A 24586-nucleotide genomic window follows, 5' to 3' on the forward strand; every position below is an offset into this window, starting at 1 on the left:
TTGGTTTCCCATGACATTAAGTCTAGTCGTGTCCGACGCTGGGGATGTGTGGGGTGTGGTGGTGTTCATCTCCATTTTTAAGCCAAAGAGCAGGTGTTGTCCATAGACATCTCCTAGGTCATGTGGCCTGCATGACTGCATGGAGTGTTGTTACCTTCCCGCAGAAGCAGTACCTATTGATCTACTCACATGTACATGTTTTTGAACTGCTAGGTTGGCAGAACCTGGGCCTAAGAGCGGGAGCTCTCTCTGCTCCCCTGATTCGAACCACCAATCTTTCGGTCAGTAAGTTCAGCAGCTCAGTGGTTTAGCCCATTGTGTCACAAAGGGCAATACTGTACTTAAGTTCTTATTGAAAAAGGGACCATCTAAGAATAGAGTGGTGAAAGGTACTTAAGAAGTCTACTCTCCTTGTTGTGGTGTCATGTCTGTCTTTCTTGAATGCGTGGATGGGAAAATGGCATTCAAGAAAGTCAGAAGCGGGGTTGTTCAAGCTCTTTCCCCACTAGATATGACCCTCAACTTATCAGTGGGTCATATCAAAATCCATAATTTTGGCCCAAAAACCTAGTTATATCACCTTTTATAATCATATTTGTATCAAATGGTTTTATATAACCCCTATCAAAAAGAAAATAGTTGGGTAGAAGAAAAATAAAATGCATTAAATGCAGTAAAATATTTTTTCCTCTTCACTCACATCCACGTGAAAACCTTTCAAAAGTTGTAGAAAGTCCTTAGTCAAAACCAGGAATTCATTATTCATATATCTAAGAATTTATCTCTGCTGGTGGTTTGTGACTATCAAATTTCCACATAATAACTGTCTTGTTTGCACCACTTTCTGTTGCCCCCAAAAGTTTGCTCACAGAGAGGGGTGCATTCTTCAAAGAAATAAAACGGACACATGTACCTTGCTGCTGGCAGAAAAGGGATGTTTAACATTTCAGCGTTCTGACAAGTGAAAAGAAAATGCCCTACCAATGTCCCAGGAATTTAGCTAAGGATCCTAAATTGACAGTCCAACACAGGAATTGGAAAGATTTCATGGTAGGAACATTACAAACCTACCAGAACCCTTATCTCTTTTACACTACAAACCATTCTAGTACCACTTTACCTGCCTTGGTTTTATTTTATAGAAATCCTGGGATTATCTGCCTCCTCTGCTGCCTCTGACTAAACTACAGATACCAGGATCCCATAGAAAGCAACCATGGAGGTTAAAGTGGTATCAATGTGTTGTAGTAGTGCAGTGTGAAAGAGTTAGCTTTATTTATATTGCCAATGCCATGATTAGTAAAGTCTCGGCAGCAAATACAGATTGGCATTTTCTCTGCAAATTCTTCTGATAAAAGATATGTCTGAACAAACACCAAGCCCAGTGCAGTCATATTATAATATTTACAATAAAAATGTAAATGATGTAATATTTACACCTGGCTCTTTGAACAAGCCTTTGGAAATGCAGTGCAATAGACAAACACGGAATTATGTAAGACTGAAACATGGAAAGGCTTAGACAATGCTACTGGAAAATGAGATTAATAGGGAGACACTGGTTATTATATGTTTTAATTGTTTTTGTATGGATTTTATAATTTTCTTTTAAATGTTTTAATTGTATATTGTGGATTGTTATGACATTGAATTACTGCCAATTTGTGAGTCTTATTGAATCGCCTATGCTTGTGAAAGGCGGGATAGAAATAACGTAAATAAATAAATGAAATCAATTATGTTGTTTTTTACGTCAAATTCCCCCATGCATTTTATGATTTTTCTCTAGAAAAATAGCCTTCTCTGCTATTTCGACTCTGGTATGTGCTTATGGCTTAGCAGTAGCTGAAATCACTCAACATGGAAACCAGGTTCAAATCCCTGCTCAGCCATGAGACCTACTGGGTGACACCTTGAGCAAGTCACAGTCTCTCAGCCTCTGAACAAATCTTGCCAAGAAAATCGACAAATTTGCCTTAAGGTTACTATAAGTTGTTGTTACTATAACAACTACAATAGAAGCCTCAGCAGAACAAATGTGAAAAATCCTATCCATTATTTTACTCCTCCCCTCCCCTTTGTCCTTGTTCTTACCTCTGGAAAAAAACACCTGCATTAAAGTTTTGAAAACCAGATGTCTCCGGTACACCCCCAAATCCTTGAGTCATAGGGATTCAACACCAGCACCATTATCTTGGTTAGATAGAGCAACTGCACGAAAGAGACAGTTTTTTAAAATCAATGCAAGGAAGTGTTAACTATTTAGCAGTGTCTCAATTAATTAAGTAATTAATATAATTTTAAAATTAGTTTCCTTGTGGGAGAGCCCTGTGGCTGGCAAAAAGGTAGTAATGATATTAAAAGCAGAATACTTTCCTTTGTGGGTGCATCTCCACCAGGCATGGGCACACTTGGGCCCTCCCTCCAGGTGTTTTGGACTTCAACTCCCACAATTCCTAACAGCTGATAGGAGTGAATTGTGGGAGCTGAAGTCCAAAACACCTGGAGGGAGGGACGAAGTTTGCCCATGCCTGATCTACACTGTAGGAATAATGCAGCCTGAAAGCACTTTAACTGTAATGGCATCTTGGGAGTTATAGTTTGGTGAGGCTCCAGCCCTGTTTTGGCTGAGAAGGATGAAGGCCTTGTAACACTACAACTCCCAGAATTCCATAGCCTTGAGCCATGGCAGTTGTAGGAGTGCCAAAGTGCATTAATTCTGCAGTGTAGCAACTTTGACCCATCAACACTGTCATACAATGCATTATGTGGCCAGTGTAGACCCATATAACGCGGTTTCAAACTGCATTATAGATAACATCCTAGGTCAGGCATGGGCAAACTTCGTCCCTCCCTCCAGGTGTTTTGGACTTCAACTCCCACAATTCCTAACAGCCTACCGGCTGTTAGGAATTGTGGGAGTTGAAGTCCAAAACACCTGGAGGGAGGGACGAAGTTTGCCCATGGCTGTCCAAGCTGGATTGCCCACATGCCCAGGCAACGCGGTGCATGTCAGTCAAAGAAGCAGCCAATCGCTGTTCTCCATTCTCTTCCGTTCCACCGCCTCAGCCTATAGGAAAAGCGCCAAAAGGAAGGGCAAAAGGAAAGTCCGTATGCGGCAGAGGGCGCCGCTTCCTCCCTGCCACTAGGGGCCGCTGTAGGTTTGCCGTCCTCGACGCGGGGGAAGATTCGAAGACGAGCACCGGAAGTCGCGGCGTGTCAGCTGGCGGCGCCATTTTGGGTCTCTCTTCCTCCTTCCTGGCGGCTCTCCTTCCTCGGCGCACGTGTTTCCTACCGGCTGCGTTGCGATGGCGGCCAATACGGGGAACCTGCCGATGCGGCTGCTGCGGAAGAAGCTCCACAAGCGGAACCTCAAGATCCGGCAGCGCAATTTGGCCCAGCAGGGAGCGGCTGGGGCTCCGCCTGGTAAGGGAGCTGGGGAGCGAAAGGGGCGCTGAATGCGGAGAAGGAAGGAAGGCAGGCCACCTGACACCGCCTCCACGGCCCTGGCGCAGGACTAGGGAATCCCAAGAGCTGTGGTTTTACAAGGCCTCGAGTCTTCTCTTCCAAAGGCAGCAGAGTACAAATCCCATGATCTCCTTGGAAGCGATATCAGACTGCATTCGTTCTACGGTGTAGATGAGCACGTCAGCCCTCGTTAAGACCAAACCATCTCTGAGCATTCTTTGCCTAAGGAAAGTTTATGGGGCCACTATAAGCTGATTGACAATTTGAAGACAGTTGCTCACAAGTAAACTGTAAAAAGGGGATCAAAGTTGGCATGGGCAAACTTGGGCCCTCCGGATGTTTTGGACTTCAACTCCCACAATTCCTGTCAGCCAGTGCGCCAATAGTGTCCATACCTTGGGAAGTCAGACTTGGCCATGGTACTCCACGTTCTGGTTATATCCTGAATAGACTACTGCAATGTGCGCTACATGGGGTTGCCTTTGAAGACTGTTCAGAAGCTCCAGTTGGTCCAATGGGTGGCAGCCAGACTGCTCACTGGAGCAGCTTATAGGGAGCACACACACATGGTTATGCGGAGCCCCTGGTGGGTTAAACCCTTGTGCCAGCAGGACTGAAAACCAACAGGTTGCAGGTTTGAATCCAGGGTGAGGCGGATGAGCTCCCTCTATCAGCTCCAGCTCCTCATGCGGGACGTGAGAGAAGCCTCCCACAAGGATGATAAAAACATCAAAATCACCCAGGCGTCCCCTGGGCAACGTCCTTGCAGACGGCCAATTCTCTCATACCAGAAACGACTTGCAGTTTCTCAAGTCGAAGTCCTGGCTTTAGCTTATAAAGCCCTAAACAGTTTTGGCCCAGCTTACCTGTCCAAACATATCTCCTTCTATGACCCACCTCGGAGATTGAGATCATCTGGGGAGGCCCTGCATTCAGTCCCACCCTCAGGTGGGGGTGATATATAGGGCCTTCTCAGTGGTGTCTCCTCAACTATGGAACTCCCTCCCCAACAGAATTAGATCAGTGCCCTTCCTCCAGGCTTTCAGAAAAAAGTAAAAACTTGGCTATGGGACCAAGCCTTTGGGCAGTAAGAAATACAAGGAATGATCAGGGATTATGTGCAATTGATATTTGACATTTGTAAAAACATTGTACCATGATTTCTGGATTTTGTGATTTTAACATTTATATTGATATGTTTTAAACTCCACATTTTAATTGTCTAAATGTTATGTTTTTATGATCTATTTTATATATATATATATATATATATTAATTATGCAGAGGCAGCCCTAGGTAATTTTCAATGGTAAGCAAACAGTATTTTGCCCCCCCCCCCCCCAACCAATCACTGATATATATTTTCTGTTCATCATTGGAGTTCTGTGTGCCATATTTGGTTCAATTCCATCATTGGTGGAGTTCAGAATGTTCTTTGATTTTAGGTGAACTATACATCCCAGTAACTACAACTCGCATATGTCAAGGTCTGTTTTCCCCCAAGAGCACCTCAAGAGCGCCCCTGGGCAAAATCAACTATACTGCAAATGCTTACTTTGCGTAATGGGTTGAGCCGCCCCTGATATTATGATTGCTCTGTGTTAGGTTTTATATGTCTATGAGGCATTGAATTTGGCCATAAATATGTTGGAAACAGCTTTGAGTCCCCATCCTCCCCGAAGTGAGAAAAGCGGTATACAAGTGAAATAAATAAATAGGCTGTTAGGAATTGTGGGAATTGAACAGTCTTCTCATAGACATTTAAAAAACTTTATGCCTCCACATGGTGTTTCGGAAGCTAGGCAGACACTTTTAAGATGCTCATTGTGTGAAGCAATGTTTGCTGTAAAGTTGCGTGTTCTAGTCTGTTGTATTCAGAGGCACAAGGCAGAAGTTCATCAAAACAGATTCTGATTGCTATCAATAGTCTACACAGTTGTTAAATTGAAGTGGAATGGTTCCAGAGGAAGAATGAAGAGGAGCCTCTTAAGGAAAAGTTGCTCCTAGGGGACTGGCCATTGAATGTCCTTGTGTTAGTTAATTTCTGGATGCTTACCACTTCATCACAGTAGAGAAAAAATCAACTTAAATTCCAGTTTCTGCCTCCTGCAGAATTATGGGGTTTGTAGTTTAGGGGGGGGCTGTTAAAGGCTCCTCTCTAAACTACAAATCCCAGAATTCTGCAGGAGACAGAAACCAGAATCTAAGTGGATTTTTCTCTCTACTGTGATGAGGCCCTAATTAGTGTGGTTTAGAATTGCAAGATTATTCTTCCTTGTGTATATGAAAAAGTGCATCATTTTTTTTAGTGATACTGAACATGTTTGCATGTGATCTTTATGAATTTTGCCTGTTGGGACTGCTTCTACGAAACTAACAAAAATGTTTCTAAGTTGGCCATCTTGAATGTTAGAAATCAAAGATGGTTGGTTGGTTTGAGATAGCGTGAGAAGCATTTCACAGTCAATGGGGTGCGGAGTTTTTAATTTTGTTTTTTTAACTGGAACTGTAAGTTATTCTTATGGCATGTTTGATTTCTCACAAATATGTGCTCCATTAGGAGATGCAGTTGACCACCCAGAAGACGACAATACATCCAATGTGGTGGAGGAACACAGAACAAAGGATGTGGATCAGGCTAATGAAATACAAGAGACAGAAGAAACTGAATGTACCCAACCTGAATTGAAAAAGAAGAAGAAGAAAAAGAAGAGAAAAATTGTGGATGACACAGAAAATGGTATAGTCAAATGTCTTTGATTTTTTAAAAAAAACATTGTTGATTTTGTTTTATTTTCATACTTTATTTATTGTTCTATGATATTGATAGTTCAGTGATACCTCCAGTGTTAAATGCATGCTGATAAAGGCATTTTTTTCACAAAGAACAGGCAACCAAAACATGGTGTTACTCTGGATACCAGCTGTTGGGTAAAGCATTATGTAAAATGCATAGTGTGTAGTGGCTTGTGCGTTGGAGGGACCAGATTTAAATCCCTGCTCAGCTAGAGAAATGTGCTGGGTGACCTTGGGCAAGTCACACTTTCTCGGCCTTAGAGGAAGGTGAAGGCAAATCTTTAAACAAATCTTGCCAAGAAAATCCCATGATAGGTTTGCCTTAGGATCAGTGTAAGTCAGAAACAATTCAAAAGGCAGACAACAACAACCAATTAAGAGATATGCAGCTTTCTACTGTTAACATACATTTATTTATTTGTTTATGTGCAGAAACGAAAAAAGCCAAGTCTGAAGAAGAGGAAGCAGAGGTACAAGAAGAGGCCATAAATGGGGACCCTGAAGAAGAAAATTGTGGCAGTCTGACTGAGAAAGAAGTGGCTGAGGATGCTGATAGACCAGTGTTGCCTCTAGGACTGACAGGTAATCTTTTTCACCTGTGCTCTGTTTCTTGCATGGTGGGAATTTGTTGATTGGCATTTATTTGTTTGGATCGTACAGGTTTACTTCAGTTAATAAAGCTATTGTCTTCCTATAAGAAGATTTTGTAGTAGAAATAACATGGAAAAATAGATTCCTGTGCCACAAAAAAGAACAATAGTGTAGTATGTTTCAGCAAATGTAATATACAAAACTAACAGTGTATTCATATGAAATGAATTAATCAGATAAGCCTCGCATAGTTAAAGAAAAACATGTTGAACTTCATAGAGACCACTTGAAGTCCAATCTCCCAATGCTAACCCTGCCAAAAGTCATCCTTATAATCAGAAGTCAATGGCAGAAGTGGGGCTAGAAGTGTAAAAAAACTTTGTAAAAGGCAGCTTCTTTCTCAGAGGCTGTTAACAGAGGTATATATATATACTGAATTTTCTCTTGAGATAAATGATTCATAAGTCTGTTTCTTTGATATTCATTTCTGTGATTTTTATATAATTCAGTATGCTCTGTTTGAATGAGCATGCATTAGATTAGGATGCAAGAATGTGGATACAGATTTTCTTGTAGATCTTGGACATCATCCTATGAAGCAATCCATTAGTAATAGGTTTAATTTCTTTATTAATTTACTGAAGCCAGTGTGGTGGAGTGGTGTGTTGGATGAACTCTGAGTGAAAAAGATTCAAATTCTTGTTTGACCATGGAAACCTCATGGATCACCTTGGGCAAGTCACAAACTCTTAGCCTCAGGGAGAGTTTGTGATTTGCCCAAGGTGATCCATGTACTATTTTTTTCATTTTGTACACTGTTATTGGATGATTTTCAAATTCAGGTCATGCGCCTAATAAAAATAAATTCAGTTTCAATTCAACAGGACTTGGCTTATTCTCAGAGCATTATAGGATTGTGAATTACACAGTAACCCACTCAGGTGGGTGTTGCCTATGCTGAGCAATATATGGGGAGACAAATACTGCATATATATGAGTGTGTTTTTGCGAAAACAAGAAACAAACTGGTCCTAACTGAATGTGATAATGCTAATGCCTAGCTAATATCAGAGGAAAAAACTTGTAGTTGGAATAGAATGTGCACAATCAATCATCTGGATATATCTAATATTGCAGTAAAATTATTGCTTACCATCGCATTTGAGATTAATTTTCTGTGATCTATCAACTTCAGTTTGAAAGACCAAGTAATGTCAGTCTAAACAAAATTAGAATTTCAGTCCACCACTAAATTTGTGACACTTGTATTCTGTATTAATAAGAACAAGTCTGTTTTAGAGCACAGCCACTGATTTGGGTCACAGTTTTTAAAAGAGAAAGATTGAGATAGTTTTTCTTTACAGGTGCATTTGAGGATACATCCTTTACATCTCTTAAGAGCCTTATCAGTGAAAATACTTTGAAAGGAATAACAGAAATGGGTTTCACGCACATGACAGAAATTCAGCATAAAAGTATTAAACCGCTTTTGGAAGGCAGGTAAGAAGTGCTCTTTAAAAATGGGTATTTTATTCTCTATCCATAAATTGGAAAATGAATAGGACTGAATTTCAATTAAAATTTCAAATGTTTCTTGTTAGTATCATATGTTGAATTCAAGTCAAGTTGCTCAATATCTACAAATTCAAGTTGCTCAATATCTACAAATGCTCACCTTAACCCCCCCCCCTCCCCGAGAGCTGCAGTTATAGGGCTACTTTTCCAAACCATGCCAAAATCCATTTTGCATAACATATATAGAAACATTACAATAAATTTAAGAGTCTGTATTTGTGGCATGGATAAGGTTGAGGATATTTTACACCAGGGGTTCTCAAACTGCTACGTAGAACCCTTGGGGCTCCACAGGTGATAGTGAGGGACTCCATGGCACCATGCTGCTTCCCACTTCCTTCTCTTTCCTCATCCTGAGAAATGCAGTGAAATTAAAGTTTTTAGCTGCTGAAAGCAGCAGCATCCTCCCGCAGCACAGACCCTTTCACACACCCCTCCCTCCTTTGCTGCCCATACTCTTTCCCTTGCCGCCCAGACCCTCCCCCCACTCACTGAATGGCCATCTGTTGGGGGTACTTTGTGTGTTTCCTGCATGGCAGGAGAGAGTTTGACTAGATGGCTTATGAAATTTCTGCTATTATTATTATTATTATTATTATTATTATTATTATTATTATTATTACAAAGGCTGAATGGCCACCCATTGGAGGTGCTTTGATTGTGTTTTTCCTGTATGGCAGCAGGGGGTTGGACTGGATGGCTCCTGGGGCCTTCCACTGAAATACTGGTAAGTTTGTGTGGGTTAAAATTGTTCTTGGTTTTAAATATTATATTGTCATTTCCTTTTTTTAAACACTATGTGTATTAGTTCACACAAACACTCTCCATCCATCTACCACTGACCTGGCCTATGCCGGATATATATACATTATATATAATTAATATATAAACATTTCTTGGAGCTCCATGAGAAACTTTTGCTTCAAAAAGGGCTCTGCAGCTGAAAATGTTTCAGAACCCCTGTTTTACACTATTAACAGCTTTATTAAAACCCAGGAAGAGATTCTTGCGACAAAATTTGACATACTTTCAAGGAGAGAGGTCTTGCATAAAGTTATGCTGGCTACCATTAGACTATGAATCATACTTTACAGATAAAACTGCCTTATTTACTAAAGCTTCTAAAAGTATTTATGCTAGTTATTTGAAAGGTATTCATTAATCTGAGGATTTTTTTGGTATGATTTTGCATATATATTATTGGATATTATAAAATTTGTAATGTCTTTTAGTCAAATATGATAAATGATTGCCTCTTAGTCTGAGCTCTCCTGTTGTACGTACAATACATAAATAAAATACGAATTGTACAAATGGAATAGTCAGATGAATGGGCAAAGATAAAATGACACAACCGTTTTATGTATGAATACTGAAAATGTACTGTTTCTTCTAGTTTGCCATAATACTCATAAAAATATTTTTTTCTGTTTTACCTGCAGAGATATTCTAGCTGCAGCAAAAACTGGCAGTGGCAAAACCCTTGCATTTCTTATTCCAGCAATAGAACTTATCTACAAGTTAAAATTTATGCCAAGAAATGGTAAGCATTTTCTTTTTTTTCTTACCAATTAAATGTCTGGAGGTAAATTTGAGGATGATAGTGCTTCTGCCCATTTCTTGAACTTAATGGGCCCCATTCTTTTTCCGTTCAGGTACAGGTGTCCTCATTCTGTCCCCTACTCGGGAGCTGGCCATGCAGACCTACGGTGTCCTCAAGGAACTCATGACTCATCATGTCCACACCTATGGTTTGGTGATGGGGGGTAGCAATAGATCTGCTGAGGCACAGAGGCTTGGAAATGGCATAAACATCATTGTGGCAACTCCAGGACGACTTCTGGACCACATGCAGGTAGGAAGAATAGTTACTGAAGGATGCGTGACTTATTTTCTTTGCATTTTGATAGGTAGCAACATGACTTTCTGGTGTTTTGCAGAATACTCCAGGCTTTATGTACAAGAACCTGCAGTGCCTGGTAATTGATGAGGCTGATAGAATTTTAGAAGTTGGGTTTGAGGAAGAAATGAAACAAATCATAAAACTTCTCCCAAGTAAGTCTGATTTTCTAATTTCTTTTAACACTGTATAGATACACAGCCAGTCCTCCACATTTGTGTATTTGACTTCCCAACTTTTGATAGTTTTGAGTATAATTTAAAATCCATCGAACAAATTTCACACTAATTGAAAAAAGGGCTGAGCATATTCATTCATCCTTATATATAAAAACACAGCCTGCATATGTTTGTGCTCTCAAAACTCGAAAAGTAGTTAGTCGATTGACATGACACTTTGACACAACCTTGCATTCTAATACGCTCATGTTTTAAGAGCAAAATGAAAATTTGACATAACCTTCATTTGAATACACGTGTGTATCACAGCGCAGCTTTCCACTTACCTCAGTAGTATAAGAAATACCACCAGTCAAAGAGCAACTATCATTTTACCACAACTCTATGAGAAATGAAAGCTGAGCTGTGATTGGTTGCTATAGGCAATGCAAATGGTACAGGGGATGTCAATGTGTTTGGAATTTTTTGCGCCGGTGGTTTCGCTGGCCATAGTATGAGTTTTAGGAAGTGAATTGAGAAGAAGAAGAGCAGCACAATTGTCTCAACAACACCAAGAACAATTAGATCTACAGTGAAGACATATGCAGTTGCAATTTCTGAATGATTGAACTTCATATCCTTAAGTCAGAATGAAAGAGTTACTTTCACATTCATTTAATATCAGAGAGAGCCACAGCAAAACATGGCCGGGTTTAGCTAGCTTTCTATAAAATACAATTTTCCAAGCTCTGTAGTGAAATTATTTGATCTGTACACAGTATTCTACTCCTGGCCAGCAATGTTCTGCCACCTATAACTCTGTGTTTTTATTTTTATTTTGTTTTTTATTTGGCATATTTTGGAAATATACACCACAAATGTGATTGAAAGTGCAGACTTAAAAAACATATTTTGATTTTGATTGCATTCATCTGTTCTTGAATCCAATACAGTTTGACTTGAAACAGTTTGGCTTTTAGATCCAAGTTTGCTTTTTATTATTTGGACATTTTATAAAGGTGTTAGTGTGTTGCTTTATAGAGATCTGAAATGTCGCCTGATTTATTACAATTCTACTGAGTGTGCTTTCCATGCTTTTCCTCCCAGAGCGCAGGCAGACCATGCTGTTCTCTGCTACACAAACCCGTAAAGTTGAGGACCTGGCAAAAATATCTTTAAAGAAAGAACCATTGTATGTTGGGGTTGATGACAATAAAGAAACAGCAACTGTAGAAGGTCTTGAGCAGGTAACATGAGCAACATTAATAATACAGGCTTACATCAGAGCAGAGATTATGCCTTATTTTTATTCATTTCCTAAATAATCATGTTACTTCTGCTGAATTTTTTGTGTTTCTCGTTTCTTGTGGGTTGCTTATTTCATGAATAATTTATCTCTTCATATTTTATATCTATATCTTTATCTATCTATATATCAATGCATTTCCTGCAGTAGCGTAGTTGCTTCCAAAAATGGCTTTGATGTGGCAGATTGTGGATTATTTTAGTGGATAACGTTTTAACTTACTCATTTTATTACCCATTGACTTTCTGGTTTTATTGTTGTGATTTTTTTGGTTTTAATGTTGACACTTTAATTTTTTAAAAAAGTTTAAAGTTTTATGGCACAGCGGGTTAAACCACTGAGCTGCTGAATTTGCTGACAAATAGGTTGGTGGTTCGAATCCATTGAGCGGGGTGAGCCCCAGCTTCTGCCAACCTAGCAGTTCAAAAATCTGCAAATGTGAATAGATCAATAGGTACTGCTTTGGCGGGAAGGTAGCGGCACTCCATGCAGTCATGCTGGCCACATGATCTTGGAGGTTTCTATGGACAATGCCATCTCTTCGGCTTAGAAATGGAGATGAGCTCCACCCCCCAGAGTCAGACATAACTATAAACTTAATGTCAGGGGAAACCTTTACCTAAAGTTTTATACTCTTGTTCTGTGACCATAATAATGTTCTCATATTCCACCTGAATATGAGAACATTATTGAATAAAATTGACTGTTTAACTCAACCAAGATATGTGGGATATTTTCATGCCATATTGAGGAAGTTATCTCTACTAAAAATTACAGGTTCTTAGAAATGTATCATTTGGTGTTGATTTTAATTACAGTTCTGTGGATTCTCTCATGTTTTAGGTGATCATGTTTTAGATAGTTTGAAGAGTGGATATCAACTTTTAAGCAAATCTGCTCGAATAGATGTTTTTACTCTGTGGCAGTGATTTTGCACTTGTTCATTTATATATCCCAATGAATTTAATAGTATTGCTGAACAAACGTGCAAGAGGGAGTTAAAATGTGTGGAGTAGGTGTTTTTAGATGTTCTTGACCCTGTATTGCAAATCTTTTTTTATTTAATTGGTGAGATTTTGTCTGCAAGCTTTACATTCTTGGGGAAAGGATAATGCTTTCCATGTAGGTTATCCAATAGTGGTCTATTCAAGGTGAATGTTTTATCAGATTTTATGGAAATGTGAGTTTATGTGATTAAATGTGAAATACATACAAACCATAGGATACACAAAGGTTTTGTTTTGTTTTGGGGTTTTTTAGGGTTATGTAGTGTGCCCTTCAGAAAAGAGATTCCTCCTGCTATTTACTTTCCTCAAGAAAAATCGGAAGAAAAAGCTGATGGTATTCTTCTCTTCATGTATGTCCGTGAAATACCACTATGAACTCTTGAATTACATTGATCTCCCAGTTCTGGCCATTCATGTGAGTATGTGATCTTGACAATTTGCTTGAAAGCTGGTGTCATTTACCAGCGCCTGTTTCAGTTGCCTGATTTGCTGTGGGTGGTTTTATATGGATAAGTTCATCAGACATTTAGCATCTAGTGGTAATCCTTAACTGGAGATTGTTTTGCATGCCTTCATTTCTGACTTATAGCAACCATATAGCAGCCCCAGAAGAGCTATCATAAGGTTTTCTGGGGCTGAGAGTGTATGGTTCATCCAGGATCACCTCGTAGGCTTCCATGTCTGAATAAATCCCTGTTCTCCAGAATATAATCCGACACTCAGGAATATTACATATTTAACTTGCCAGTTACAAAAGTTAAATAAAATAAAAACTTTTTTGCTTATTTAGATCCAAAGATTTTAGTCTGCCTCTCAGAAAGAAGTAGAAAATGCAGAACTAAGACAATGTAAATGAATGAAGAACTGGACTGGAAGACATTGTTTGTTATAGATTTTTAGTTTTTATGATTTTTATATGGATTTTATGATGTGTCTTAATTGCTTTTAACTGTTATATGTATTTATATGTGGCATCTAATTGTTGCCAGTCTGTGTGCTGCCCTGAGTCTCCTTCAGGCTGAAAAGGGCGGGATAAAAGTGACGTAAATAAATAATAAGTAAGTATCTCCCATGGTACCAAAGCTTTTCTTTCTTATCCAGAGATAACAAGGAACAATCCCTTCTGGCTCAAAAGCCTATTATCTGATAGAAAAGTCACTTGATGTTTTGCTCAGTCGAGTCCACTAAATTATAATAAACTACTGCACAGATATATGGGACTTGTACTCAGTACAATGATTGTGTTCTAGTTTATGTGCCATTTATATTTTTGGTCGAAAGGGCCCTGTGTTTGCTGAGAGTTGATCTCTGGCTTAGTGGAGCTCTATTCCCCTTCTGTCAGTTGGAGTGTTCGTTGAATGGATTTTCTTTTGACGAGAAGTTTCTCTAAGTGTGAAGTGAGACCCACCCATCTCGTTTTGCATCTACAGCTGCTGTCTTGAGCTGACACTCAAGTTTGAATAATGGATGCTGGCTTGAAGTTATTGTAAATTGCAGGTGGCCTTTATGAAGGCTAGTGTGCCAAGCAGAATGTCAGTATCTCAGCAAGATTTTCGCGATGGAGTCATAAATTAACCTTTAAATGTTATCCGGGGAGCCCTTTCTTTTAAGGCCATCGTTAAAACGCTTAAGTGAAAAACAGAGCTCTGTCAGCAAGGTTGAAGTTGTTTGTTAAAGGGAGGTTTGCTGTCAGTTAACCATTTTAAGTAGTTCTTGACTTAAAAGTATTCAAATACTTTTCCCCATTATCTGTGACATTGAAGAAATAAGGCATCTTTCTTTCTGCATATATTGATATAAAAACTGGAAAACAAATGTTGCCCATATACCTTGATTCTGTGATTCCTTTATGTTCAGATCCTTTGTTTTGTATGTCTTGATTATCATTCTTGAGTAGAGGTTTAAAAATTCTTTGGCCACATTCTGCCATTGTATGGAGTTTATAATGCCTGGAATATTATCAATGAAACATTATTGTAAGAAGGAGCTTGGCATAAAACCGTATCAGTTTATCATGGCAGATATTTTCCAGAACTTATTCTTGTGAACAACTTCATTGTATGTGAAATCTTTACTCTTTATCTAATAACTAATCTTCAGAGGGTTTTTTCCAGGCAGACTTTCATTTTTTTTTAGTAAACATAGGTTATCCACCACTTTCTGCCATGGGCTATGGTGGGTGGAAGTCATACAGAATTAAGTGTTTCTCCTCCAGTATACCTTCAATTGCTAATTACCTTCTTGCTCAGTGACAATATTTGTATGGAATTTAAATGAAGTATCATATTGACTACTACAGTTTAGTTATTGTCAGCCCTCTCCTAGGCTGTCTACTTCTTAGGTTGAGTCATGGCTACAGTTAGTCATCCACATTTGCAGATTCAGCTTTCACAGATTTGCTTAACATGGCGTTTCTAGAGAAAACACACATTTTGAAAACTTTCTCCCCCGCCCTTTTTTTGTGGGGATCCTGCACCCCAATCCCTGCTGATAGATACCTGAAGTGGTGGCCATGGCCTTATCAGAAATTCAAGTTATAATAACTGTGCCAGTGGATAAAACTTGTTGCAAGTAATTTTAAAGTCTGCCTGATGTTTACATGTTGAATTGTTTTTGAAGTCATCTTCATAGAACCCTATGGCCATCTTGAAAATTTCCTTTCAGGGCAAGCAGAAACAAACCAAACGGACGACCACCTTTTTCCAGTTCTGCAATGCAGATTCTGGCATACTCCTGTGCACAGATGTCGCTGCCCGAGGACTTGACATACCTGAGGTTGACTGGATTGTTCAGTATGACCCACCAGATGATCCAAAGGTAGTTGAAATTTCATGGCACTTCAAGGATATGCGGATTTGAATATCAAAATACTCCAGTATTGATAGGCTGTGATTGCCAATCAAGTACCAGTTTATGGTTTAATATAAACATTCTATTTAATTAAGTTTAGCAAGCCTTCCCTTCTCATATGTTAATATGCGAAGGGAACTGTTTTTCATTTTCCAGGTACAAGTGGATAGCTTTGTAAGTTTTTTTTTTTGGGGGGGGGGGGGCCTTACACATTCAAACAGAGGCCTTTTTTTGCTTCTTTTAAGGCTCTGGGAATTTATTGAATTATTATGGACTGCTATAAAGACAGAGAATTTGTGCAGCATTCTGGAGCATTATAAACACAAAATAAAAGTTGAACAAATTATTTACAAATTTGAGGTGTAAACGAAGATCATAATTTTGGATCTGGGTGCCTGACATTTACTCATCGAGTGAATTTTGTCAGCAATGTCATGGCTACTCAGTCTTGCATTTCATCCATCTGGCCTTAGCATTATGATGGGTTTAGCTGTGTCCAATAGGTTGCTCTGTGGAGCAGCTGTTCAGAAGGAAAACATATGTTACCTCCCACCTGAACATAGTAGTAGAAGGGGGAACTCTGTGAGCTCTTTTTAAAATAAAAAGTATATACTATTGAAATTGCTTTGGCACATAGACTGCTCCCTATTAGAAAAAGACACATGTCCTTTTTTTCACCATTCCAACAGGCAGAGCTTGGAAAATGCTTGGAATTTGTTAGTTGAATGCAAAAATATAGCTCCCAATCTTGGTTCACAGACTTGTTTTGTGCTTTTGTTTTTCTCTTAATGTTTAGCTGGTTGAAAGTTACATCCATAATTCAAATAAAAACATATAATAGCTTTGGTTGCTGACAGCTACACTTCCTTGTTTTGCTTTTATGTTTGCCATGCACATGACAAGTTCAGTAGCAGAGTCTTTGCTCTTATACAAATTCTTCTTTTTAAAAATAAGGAATACATTCACCGTGTTGGTCGAACTGCCCGTGGTATAAATGGAAGAGGACACGCTCTGCTTATTTTACGGCCAGAAGAACTGGGTTTCCTCCGTTACCTAAAGCAAGCCAGGGTATGTTTGCATGCACTGCTAATTCCAAAGTTGCTTGTGGTAGGCATAATTAATCATATACTTAGGTATTCAACTTCTTAAACTATCTAGAGAATATTTGACAGAATAAGCTTAGTATAATTGCAGAGGAGCTGGTATGACAAAACTGCATAATTAGGCTGGGAATATGCTCTCAGTCACTGTAATGCGGAACATAAAGGAATATCAAAACTATATATGAGCTGCTCTGGGGAACAGTGCTGATCCTAATGGAACCTGATCCCTACATTTTTCCATTTACCAGAAAAGAAAGCACCAGCTTCTGCTTCCCATGATGCCAGGGAGGGCCATAAGCTGTCTTTAGGAGGAAAAAAAAAATCACAGAATAGTGAGAGCATTAAGGGTGCAAAATACATCTTGGGGCATGCTGAGTGCAGAACTCATCATGGATAGCCTGGGGATCCATTTATGTGAGCTTGTTTTCCATCCTAAAATGACTTGCCTACACATCTATGCAAATCTGGAAACTTCCATGATGCCTTTGCCCAGGAATTTGTCAGAATAATTGCCTTGCAATGAATACGAAATATGAAATCCCCTTCGTTAGAAGGGCGCCTTAGAAAGCTGTTGCGAAGCAGCTGCTCATGTTGTGTATTTAAAGTTGTTGTGGCTCCCTGAAACATTCCCTAGTAGATTATAAAGCTGTCATTTGGATAAGGCTCTGTATGTTCTGAATTTACTAGTGTGAATGAACATAGCTGAGAAGGTACAGAGATAATGACTGTATTTTTGAGGCTTATGATGTGCTAAAGATTTGTATGCTAAGGATCCTTATGTTCTAGAGGACACAAACTTCCTTTCAGTAACTTCTCCATGTAACTTACCTTTTTCCTTAATTATTCTTTTAGGTACCATTAAATGAATTTGAATTTTCTTGGTCCAAAATATCTGATATCCAGTCTCAGGTAAAAACAGCATTTTGTCTATTTGCATAGATATTCTTTTTGTTTTGCCTGTGTGTCCAAAGCAGTAGTTATAGTAGTCAGTTATGAAAACAGAGCCTCTCTGCAGCTAATTTTTCATTTGGTCATTTGTCCTTTCTCAATGAGCACCAGGATGATGTCCTGTGGCATGGAGGAGATTGGAGTGTATTTCCCATTGCCAGCATAGCCAGTGATGAAGGATGGTGGGAATCGCAGTGCAGTATTACCAGGTCACTCTCCTACACTGTAGTCTTGTCTGGGACTTTCCCCTAAAGGCAGAGTAGTATCATATGTGTGTAAATTGGGCTGGGTATAAAAGTTTAGCTTGGAAGTTTCTAACTTTAGAAACAAACTGCTTGATATTTTTCGTGCAGTTACCGAAAGTCCAACTATAGCAGATTGGGTTGCTGTAAGTTTTCTGGGCTGAACATGTGTCAGCAATTTCTACTGATGTTTCATTCACATTCAGCAGGTTGTTTTTTATATATTCACTAGCTGTGCCCTGCCACGCGTTGCTGTGGCCTATAGTAAAACTTATCAAAGTTGAGGTAGATATCTGGACTATTATGAAAGAGAGGTCCCTACCTATTCCTTCCCCCTTTTCCTCCCCCTTTCTCTACTTTCTTCCTTCTCTGCCTCTTTCTTTCTTTCCTTCTTTCACTACTTGGTTTCATCCTTCTCTCTTTCCTTCATTCCCTCCCCCTTTCTTCCTTTGCCTTTCTTCCCTCCCTGTTTGCTTCCTTCTTTCACTTTTTATTTCCTTTTATTTCACCACCATCATAACAATAACAATAATGCAATGCATTGCCTCTGGGACCTGACACCTCTCCCATTCCCCCTAAAAGGGTCTCAGAGGAAGAATAGCATCATAATAATAATAGAAATAACAACCTTTACCCGCCACGTGTTGCTGTGGCCAATCTTCCCTCTTTCTCTCCTCCTTTCCCTCCCTCCCTCCCTCCCTCCCTCCTTCCTTCCTTCCTTCCTTCCTTCCTTCCTTCCTTCCTTCCTTCCTTCCCATCTTTCCTTCCTTCCCCCTTTTTCTTTCTCTTCTGCTGTCTCTCTTTTCTTTCCTTCCATCTTTCCTTTTCTTTCCTTTTCTTCTTCCTCTAACTTTCCTTCCTTCCCCCTTTTTCTTTACCTCCCTTTCTCTTTCTTCCTTCTTTCCTTCCTTCCTGTCTTTCCTAGATTTTGACAGGGCGGGAAGGGGCGGGTGGGGTTTGGAGGTGGCCTGAAGTAAAAGGAGGTAAGATTGGGGCAGGGGAGTGATGGAGCATGGGGTTGCGTGTGTGTGTGCGGCAGGGTGTGTGTGTGTGCGGGAAGCGGCGCGGCGGGGCTTGAAGTGGGCATGGTTTCCGCAGAGGGAACGTTGGCCGGAAGGCCATGTGCGCGCGCGATGGAACTTGCGGCTGGGCGCCAATGCGCATGGTCAGTTGTTTTGCCGTTTTGTGAGTGTGTTGTGTTGTTTTTCATTTTGAGTAGATATGTTTGTACCTTGTGGGTTGTGTTATGGGCACGGGGATTTTAGTTAAGTTTCGTTGGGGGATTTTTGAGTTTTGTTGTTTTGCCGTTTTGTGAGTGTGTTGTTGTGTTGTTTTTCATGTTGAGTAGATATGTTTGTACCTTGTGGGTTGTGTTATGGGCACGGGGATTTTAGTGAAGTTTCGTTGGGGGATTTTTGAGTTTTGTTGTTTTGCCATTTTGTGAGTGTGTTGTTGTGTTGTTTTTCATTTTGAGTAGATATGTTTGTACCTTGTGGGTTGTGTTATGGGCACAGGGATTTTGGTTAAGTTTTGTTGGGGGATTTTTGAGTTTTGTTGTTTTGCCGTTTTGTGAGTGTGTTGTTGTGTTGTTTTTCATTTTGAGTAGATATGTTTGTACCTTGTGGGTTGTGTTATGGGCATGGGAATTTTGGTTAAGTTTCGTTGGGGGGTTTTTGAGTTTTGTTTCCTCGTTGGATGCCCCTAACAAATTTATATATATAGATTTATATATTCATTATATATTTATATATCCAGCTTTATTGCACTGTTTGGTAAATGACAGTGTAGAGTAACAGCAAAACAACTTCTGGGTTGTTGTAGGTTTTTCAAGCTATATAGCCATGCTCTAGAAGCATTCTCTCCTGATGTTTCGCCAGCATCTATGACAGGCATCCTCTGAGGTTGTGAGGTCATTCTGTTTGGTTATTTCTTAAATGATGTGGTTCTTCTTGCCATTTTATTTTTCAGCTGGAAAAACTGATAGAGAAAAACTACTTTCTTCACAAATCTGCTCAGGAAGCTTATAAAGCCTACATAAGGGCTTATGATTCTCATTCTCTGAAGGAAATCTACAATGTCAACAATTTGGATCTGATAAAGGTTGCTCTGTCTTTTGGTTTCAAGGTTCCACCATTTGTCGATCTAAGTATCCTTTTACTGCAAGATAGCACAACACACACACTTCCCAAAAAGATATGTTCGTATCCACTATGTTTTATTAATGTATAAATCATTGGCTTCTTAAACACCAGTTTGTTTTTATTTTTCAGAATTGGAAACTAGAACTGAAAGTTTAGAACTTCTTCCCATTTGTATGAAAGAGGGCAGGAAATGCATGACCTTGAGGCATTCTTGACACAACCCCCCCCCCCCCATGTTGTGATATTACAGCATAGTTTGTTATCGAAAAAGTGATTTGAAAGGAATCTTAATGCCTTCTTTGCCTCGGTCTTCTCACAAAAAGAGAGTCTTCAACCTCAGCAAGATGGAGTGGATGAGGGATTGGAGGACATCCAACCCCAAATTGGGAAAGAAGTCGTCCAGGAATACCTGGCCGCTCTTAATGAGTTCAAGTCCCGAGGGCCAGATCAACTACACCCCAGAGTACTGAAGGAACTAGTGGAAGTCATTTCGGAACCATTGGCAACCATCTTTGAGAGTTCTTGGAGAACGGGAGAAGTTCCAGCAGATTGGAGAAGGGCCAATGTGGTCCCAATCTTCAAGAAGGGAAAAAAGGATGACCCAAACAACTACCGTCTGGTCAGCCTCACGTCGATACCGGGCAAGATTCTGGAAAAGATTGTTAAGGAAGCGGTCTGCAAACACTTAGAAATAAATGCAGTCATCGCTAATAGTCAACATGGATTTATCAAAAACAAGTCATGCCAGACTAATCTGATCTCTTTCTTCGATAGAGCTACAAGCTGGGTAGATGCGGGGAATGCCGTGGATGTAGCGTACCTGGATTTCAGTAAGGCCTTCGACAAGGTCCCCCATGACCTTCTGGCAAGGAAACTAGTCCAATGTGGGCTAGGCAAAACTACGGTGAGGTGGATCTGTAATTCGTTAAGTGGACAAACACAGAGAGTGCTCACTAATGCTTCCTCTTCATCTTGGAAAAAAGTGACAAGTGGAGTGCCGCAGGGTTCCGTCCTGGGCCCGGTCCTGTTCAACATCTTTATTAATGACTTAGATGAAGGGCTAGAAGGCATGATCATCAAGTTTGCAGACGACACCAAATTGGGAGGGATAGCCAATACTCCAGAGGACAGGAGCAGAATTCAAAACGATCTTGAGAGATTAGAGAGATGGGCCAAAACTAACAAAATGAAGTTCAACAGTGACAAATGCAAGATACTCCACTTTGGCAGAAAAAATGAAATGCAAAGATACAGAATGGGTGACGCCTGGCTCGAGAGCAGTACGTGTGAAAAAGATCTTGGAGTCCTCGTGGACAACAAGTTAAACATGAGCCAACAATGTGATGTGGCGGCAAAAAAAGCCAATGGGATTTTGGCCTGCATCAATAGGAGCATAGTGTCTAGATCTAGGGAAGTAATGCTACCCCTCTATTCCGCTTTGGTTAGACCACATCTGGAATATTGTGTCCAATTCTGGGCACCACAATTCAAGAGAGATATTGACAAGCTGGAATGTGTCCAGAGGAGGGCGACTAAAATGATCAAGGGTCTGGAGAACAAGCCCTATGAGGAGCGGCTTAGGGAACTGGGCATGTTTACCCTGAAGAAGAGAAGGCTGAGAGGAGATATGATAGCCATGTATAAATATGTGAGAGGAAGCCACAGGGAGGAGGGAGCAAGCTTGTTTTCTGCTTCCTTGGAGACTAGGACGCGGAACAATGGCTTCAAACTACAAGAGAGGAGATTCCATCTGAACATTAGGAAGAACTTCCTGACTGTGAGAGCCGTTCAGCAGTGGAACTCTCTGCCCCGGAGTGTGGTGGAGGCTCCTTCTTTGGAAGCTTTTAAGCAGAGGCTGGATGGCCATTTGTCAGGGGTGATTTGAATGCAATATTCCTGCTTCTTGGCAGGGGGTTGGACTGGATGGCCCATGAGGTCTCTTCCAACTCTTTGATTCTATGATCAGTTTTATGTTCAGCATTGCAAGATGTTAGGCTACAGCAATTATTTAGGTCAATTGTGTTTATTTTGATCTATCTTGAACCAGAAATACTGTGCATCTCTCATCTAACCTGACTATTTGCTTAATGCAGAAGTTTGTGTTCAGTTTTGGAAGTGTAACTATTTCAATTACACAATTAAATTGATAGTGAACTAAATTAGAGGTTTCTTGGAAAGCCAAGTAGAGAAAATTCAGACAACTGACAATCAGAATCACGTTTTCTTCTCATTTGCCACAACTCTAGGGTTATTTTTTAAAATAATACTATATCTACTATGAGCTTTTCTCTAATTAACTTCTTTATACAAACTTTTAACCTAACCTTTATTTTTACAAACCTGTATTCCTTAACAGGCCTTTCAGATATAAACAGCAGCCATGGGAGGAGGTTGCAAAAAAGAGGTGGTGGAGGAGGATTTGGTTATCAGAAGTCAAAGAATGTTCAGAAATCCAAAATCTTCAAGCATATTAACAAGAAAAAATCAGATAGCAGACAATTTTCCCGCTGAAATGCTTTTTCCGTATTCACTGAAATGGCTTTTGGGATCAAAATTTAAGTAAATTGTTCTGTACTCCTCAGCAACATGTCTGCAGCATAAAATTATATATTGTATTTAAAAATTCGGCTGAAACAAACTTTTGGGCTATAGCAAAGCAAGGGAAGAACATTTCTGTGGGAGCCCTTCCCCAACTTGTATTTGCATAGGCATCATGTACCTAGGCTCGAATCTCTTGTCAGAGAAAATAGATGTGTTCTTGATCTCATGTGGTCTCGTCCCATCCCTCTGTGTGTGCTGCAAAGCACAATCTTAAAACAAGACTGTCTCTTCAAAGATATTGCAGGAGCACCAGCAATTGAATCATTTGGAAATCAGTTCTTTTGACACTCTGCTATGCAAGTTACATTTTAAATAATGGATTTTCTTCCAAGAACTTGTTGCTGGGCATGTATGAAATAGTGATATATGAATATATTAGGCAATATGTTGTTTTTGTAAGAAATAATAGATATTTTTACCATCAAGATAATATTGTATTTTCTTGCAAAACAACGATAGACTTTTCTAATGTCACACCACGTATTCTGAATCTCCAGAGGTGGTGAATTTGCTGGCTTTACCAACTTACTTTTTCCTTCAAATAATCCTTTCTTTTCTCTTCAAGAAAGAAAGATATTTCTAGATAGAAACACACACACCACATACATACAGTTTGAAAATGTCAGAAGAGTTGCACTCATTCTGAGTTGAATCATATGGTTTAGATCCCAAACATGTTTCTGTTTTCCTTGGTCTAAGCTAGAGCCATCTCTTGGGACGTTGGTTCTTGCCCCTCTTGGACAAGCTTAGACTCTACTGAAGATGGAATCACGCTGTTCTGCACATCTTGTCTTCGGCATCTTTACTGCTTGAGTAATGTTTTGGCTTTGAGCAGTAGTCCCACTTTTTGCAGTTCAAGATAGTTGTGAATCCCAAGTGGTTTGATTTCAACAGTCATGAAATTGGTTCTATGAGCCTAGCCAGTCTTTTGCCTGGTATTTGAGCAGGAGACCTTCTGATTGTGCCTGTGGAACTTGTTTTGAATTGCAGATGAATTTCATAAGCAGTTTCATCTGTGGTACAGGAATAGATGTGCTGCCAGTTGTCTAAGAAAAGAAGCATCAGTGTTTGCCGAAATAGTTCTCTACGTAGCACCCAAGGTACACTTTCCCAATCCTTCAGATGTTTTGGACTTCAACTTTTTTCATTCGTAGCCAGCTTGGCTAATACCATCATGTTTTGAGGGCATTAGCTTGGGAAAGGCTAAAGAGTAATATAATCTCCACTGAGCATTGGCTCTCAACGTGGTAGCATTATGAGAATCTTTTAAAAGGCTGTAAAAATGAACTAGAAACCTAAGATTTCTTGTGCACGTCTTCTGGTATCAATCTTCTGGATATTTAATAGCCTCAGCCATCACACACTCAAGGCTTGTCTCATAAAGATGACTGATAGTTTTGGGCACTAATACTGTATTTTTTGAGGAATTGCCTCCCACTCAGAGAACCTTGACGAGGAAATTGAACTTTGTAAGCCAGTTAAATAAAAGTGATCAAAATGTTCATGTGGGAGATTTTGAGAGGAACTTAGCTGTAGACAGATGAAAGAAATTGTAGTTGCCTTGCTGAAGCTTCTAACAATAACAATAAATAAATACACCATGTGTAATACAGTTGCCTCTATGAAGAGTGTTGCGGTGTCTGTGCTGTTTTGCACAGACACCACAACAATTTTGCTCAGACACCAGATAACAAGTGTTCGAAGGGGAAGATTTATTAACCACACATCCACCTTTTAATAATTTTAGAATAACATTAGGCCACTTGCCTTTCTGTTTACAGCAGTGAGTTTGGAATAATATACTAAGACAACCTTGAATTATGATGTGACACATATATTTTATTTATTTACAACATTTCTATGCTGCCTTTCTCCACCCCGGAGGGGACTCAAGACGGCT

The 24586-nt window shown here is 39.7% G+C and overlaps 1 protein-coding gene across 1 annotated transcript; it reads left to right on the forward strand.

The window, feature by feature from the left end:
* Positions 1-3226: 3226 nt before the first annotated feature.
* Positions 3227-24294, forward strand: DDX18 (DEAD-box helicase 18). The gene is made up of 14 exons (XM_060775685.2): positions 3227-3426; positions 6029-6208; positions 6697-6846; positions 8220-8355; positions 9873-9973; positions 10086-10285; positions 10371-10485; positions 11596-11735; positions 13055-13216; positions 15466-15618; positions 16606-16719; positions 17607-17663; positions 19913-20090; positions 22451-24294. The coding sequence occupies exons 1-14, from the start codon at positions 3309-3311 to the stop codon at positions 22594-22596; spliced, it is 1950 nt and encodes a 649-aa protein (XP_060631668.2). The 5' UTR covers positions 3227-3308; the 3' UTR covers positions 22597-24294.
* The last annotated feature ends 292 nt before the right edge of the window (positions 24295-24586 follow it).

This window comes from Anolis sagrei, chromosome 1 (assembly GCF_037176765.1).
Source record: "Anolis sagrei isolate rAnoSag1 chromosome 1, rAnoSag1.mat, whole genome shotgun sequence".
Classification (NCBI taxonomy): domain Eukaryota; kingdom Metazoa; phylum Chordata; class Lepidosauria; order Squamata; family Dactyloidae; genus Anolis; species Anolis sagrei.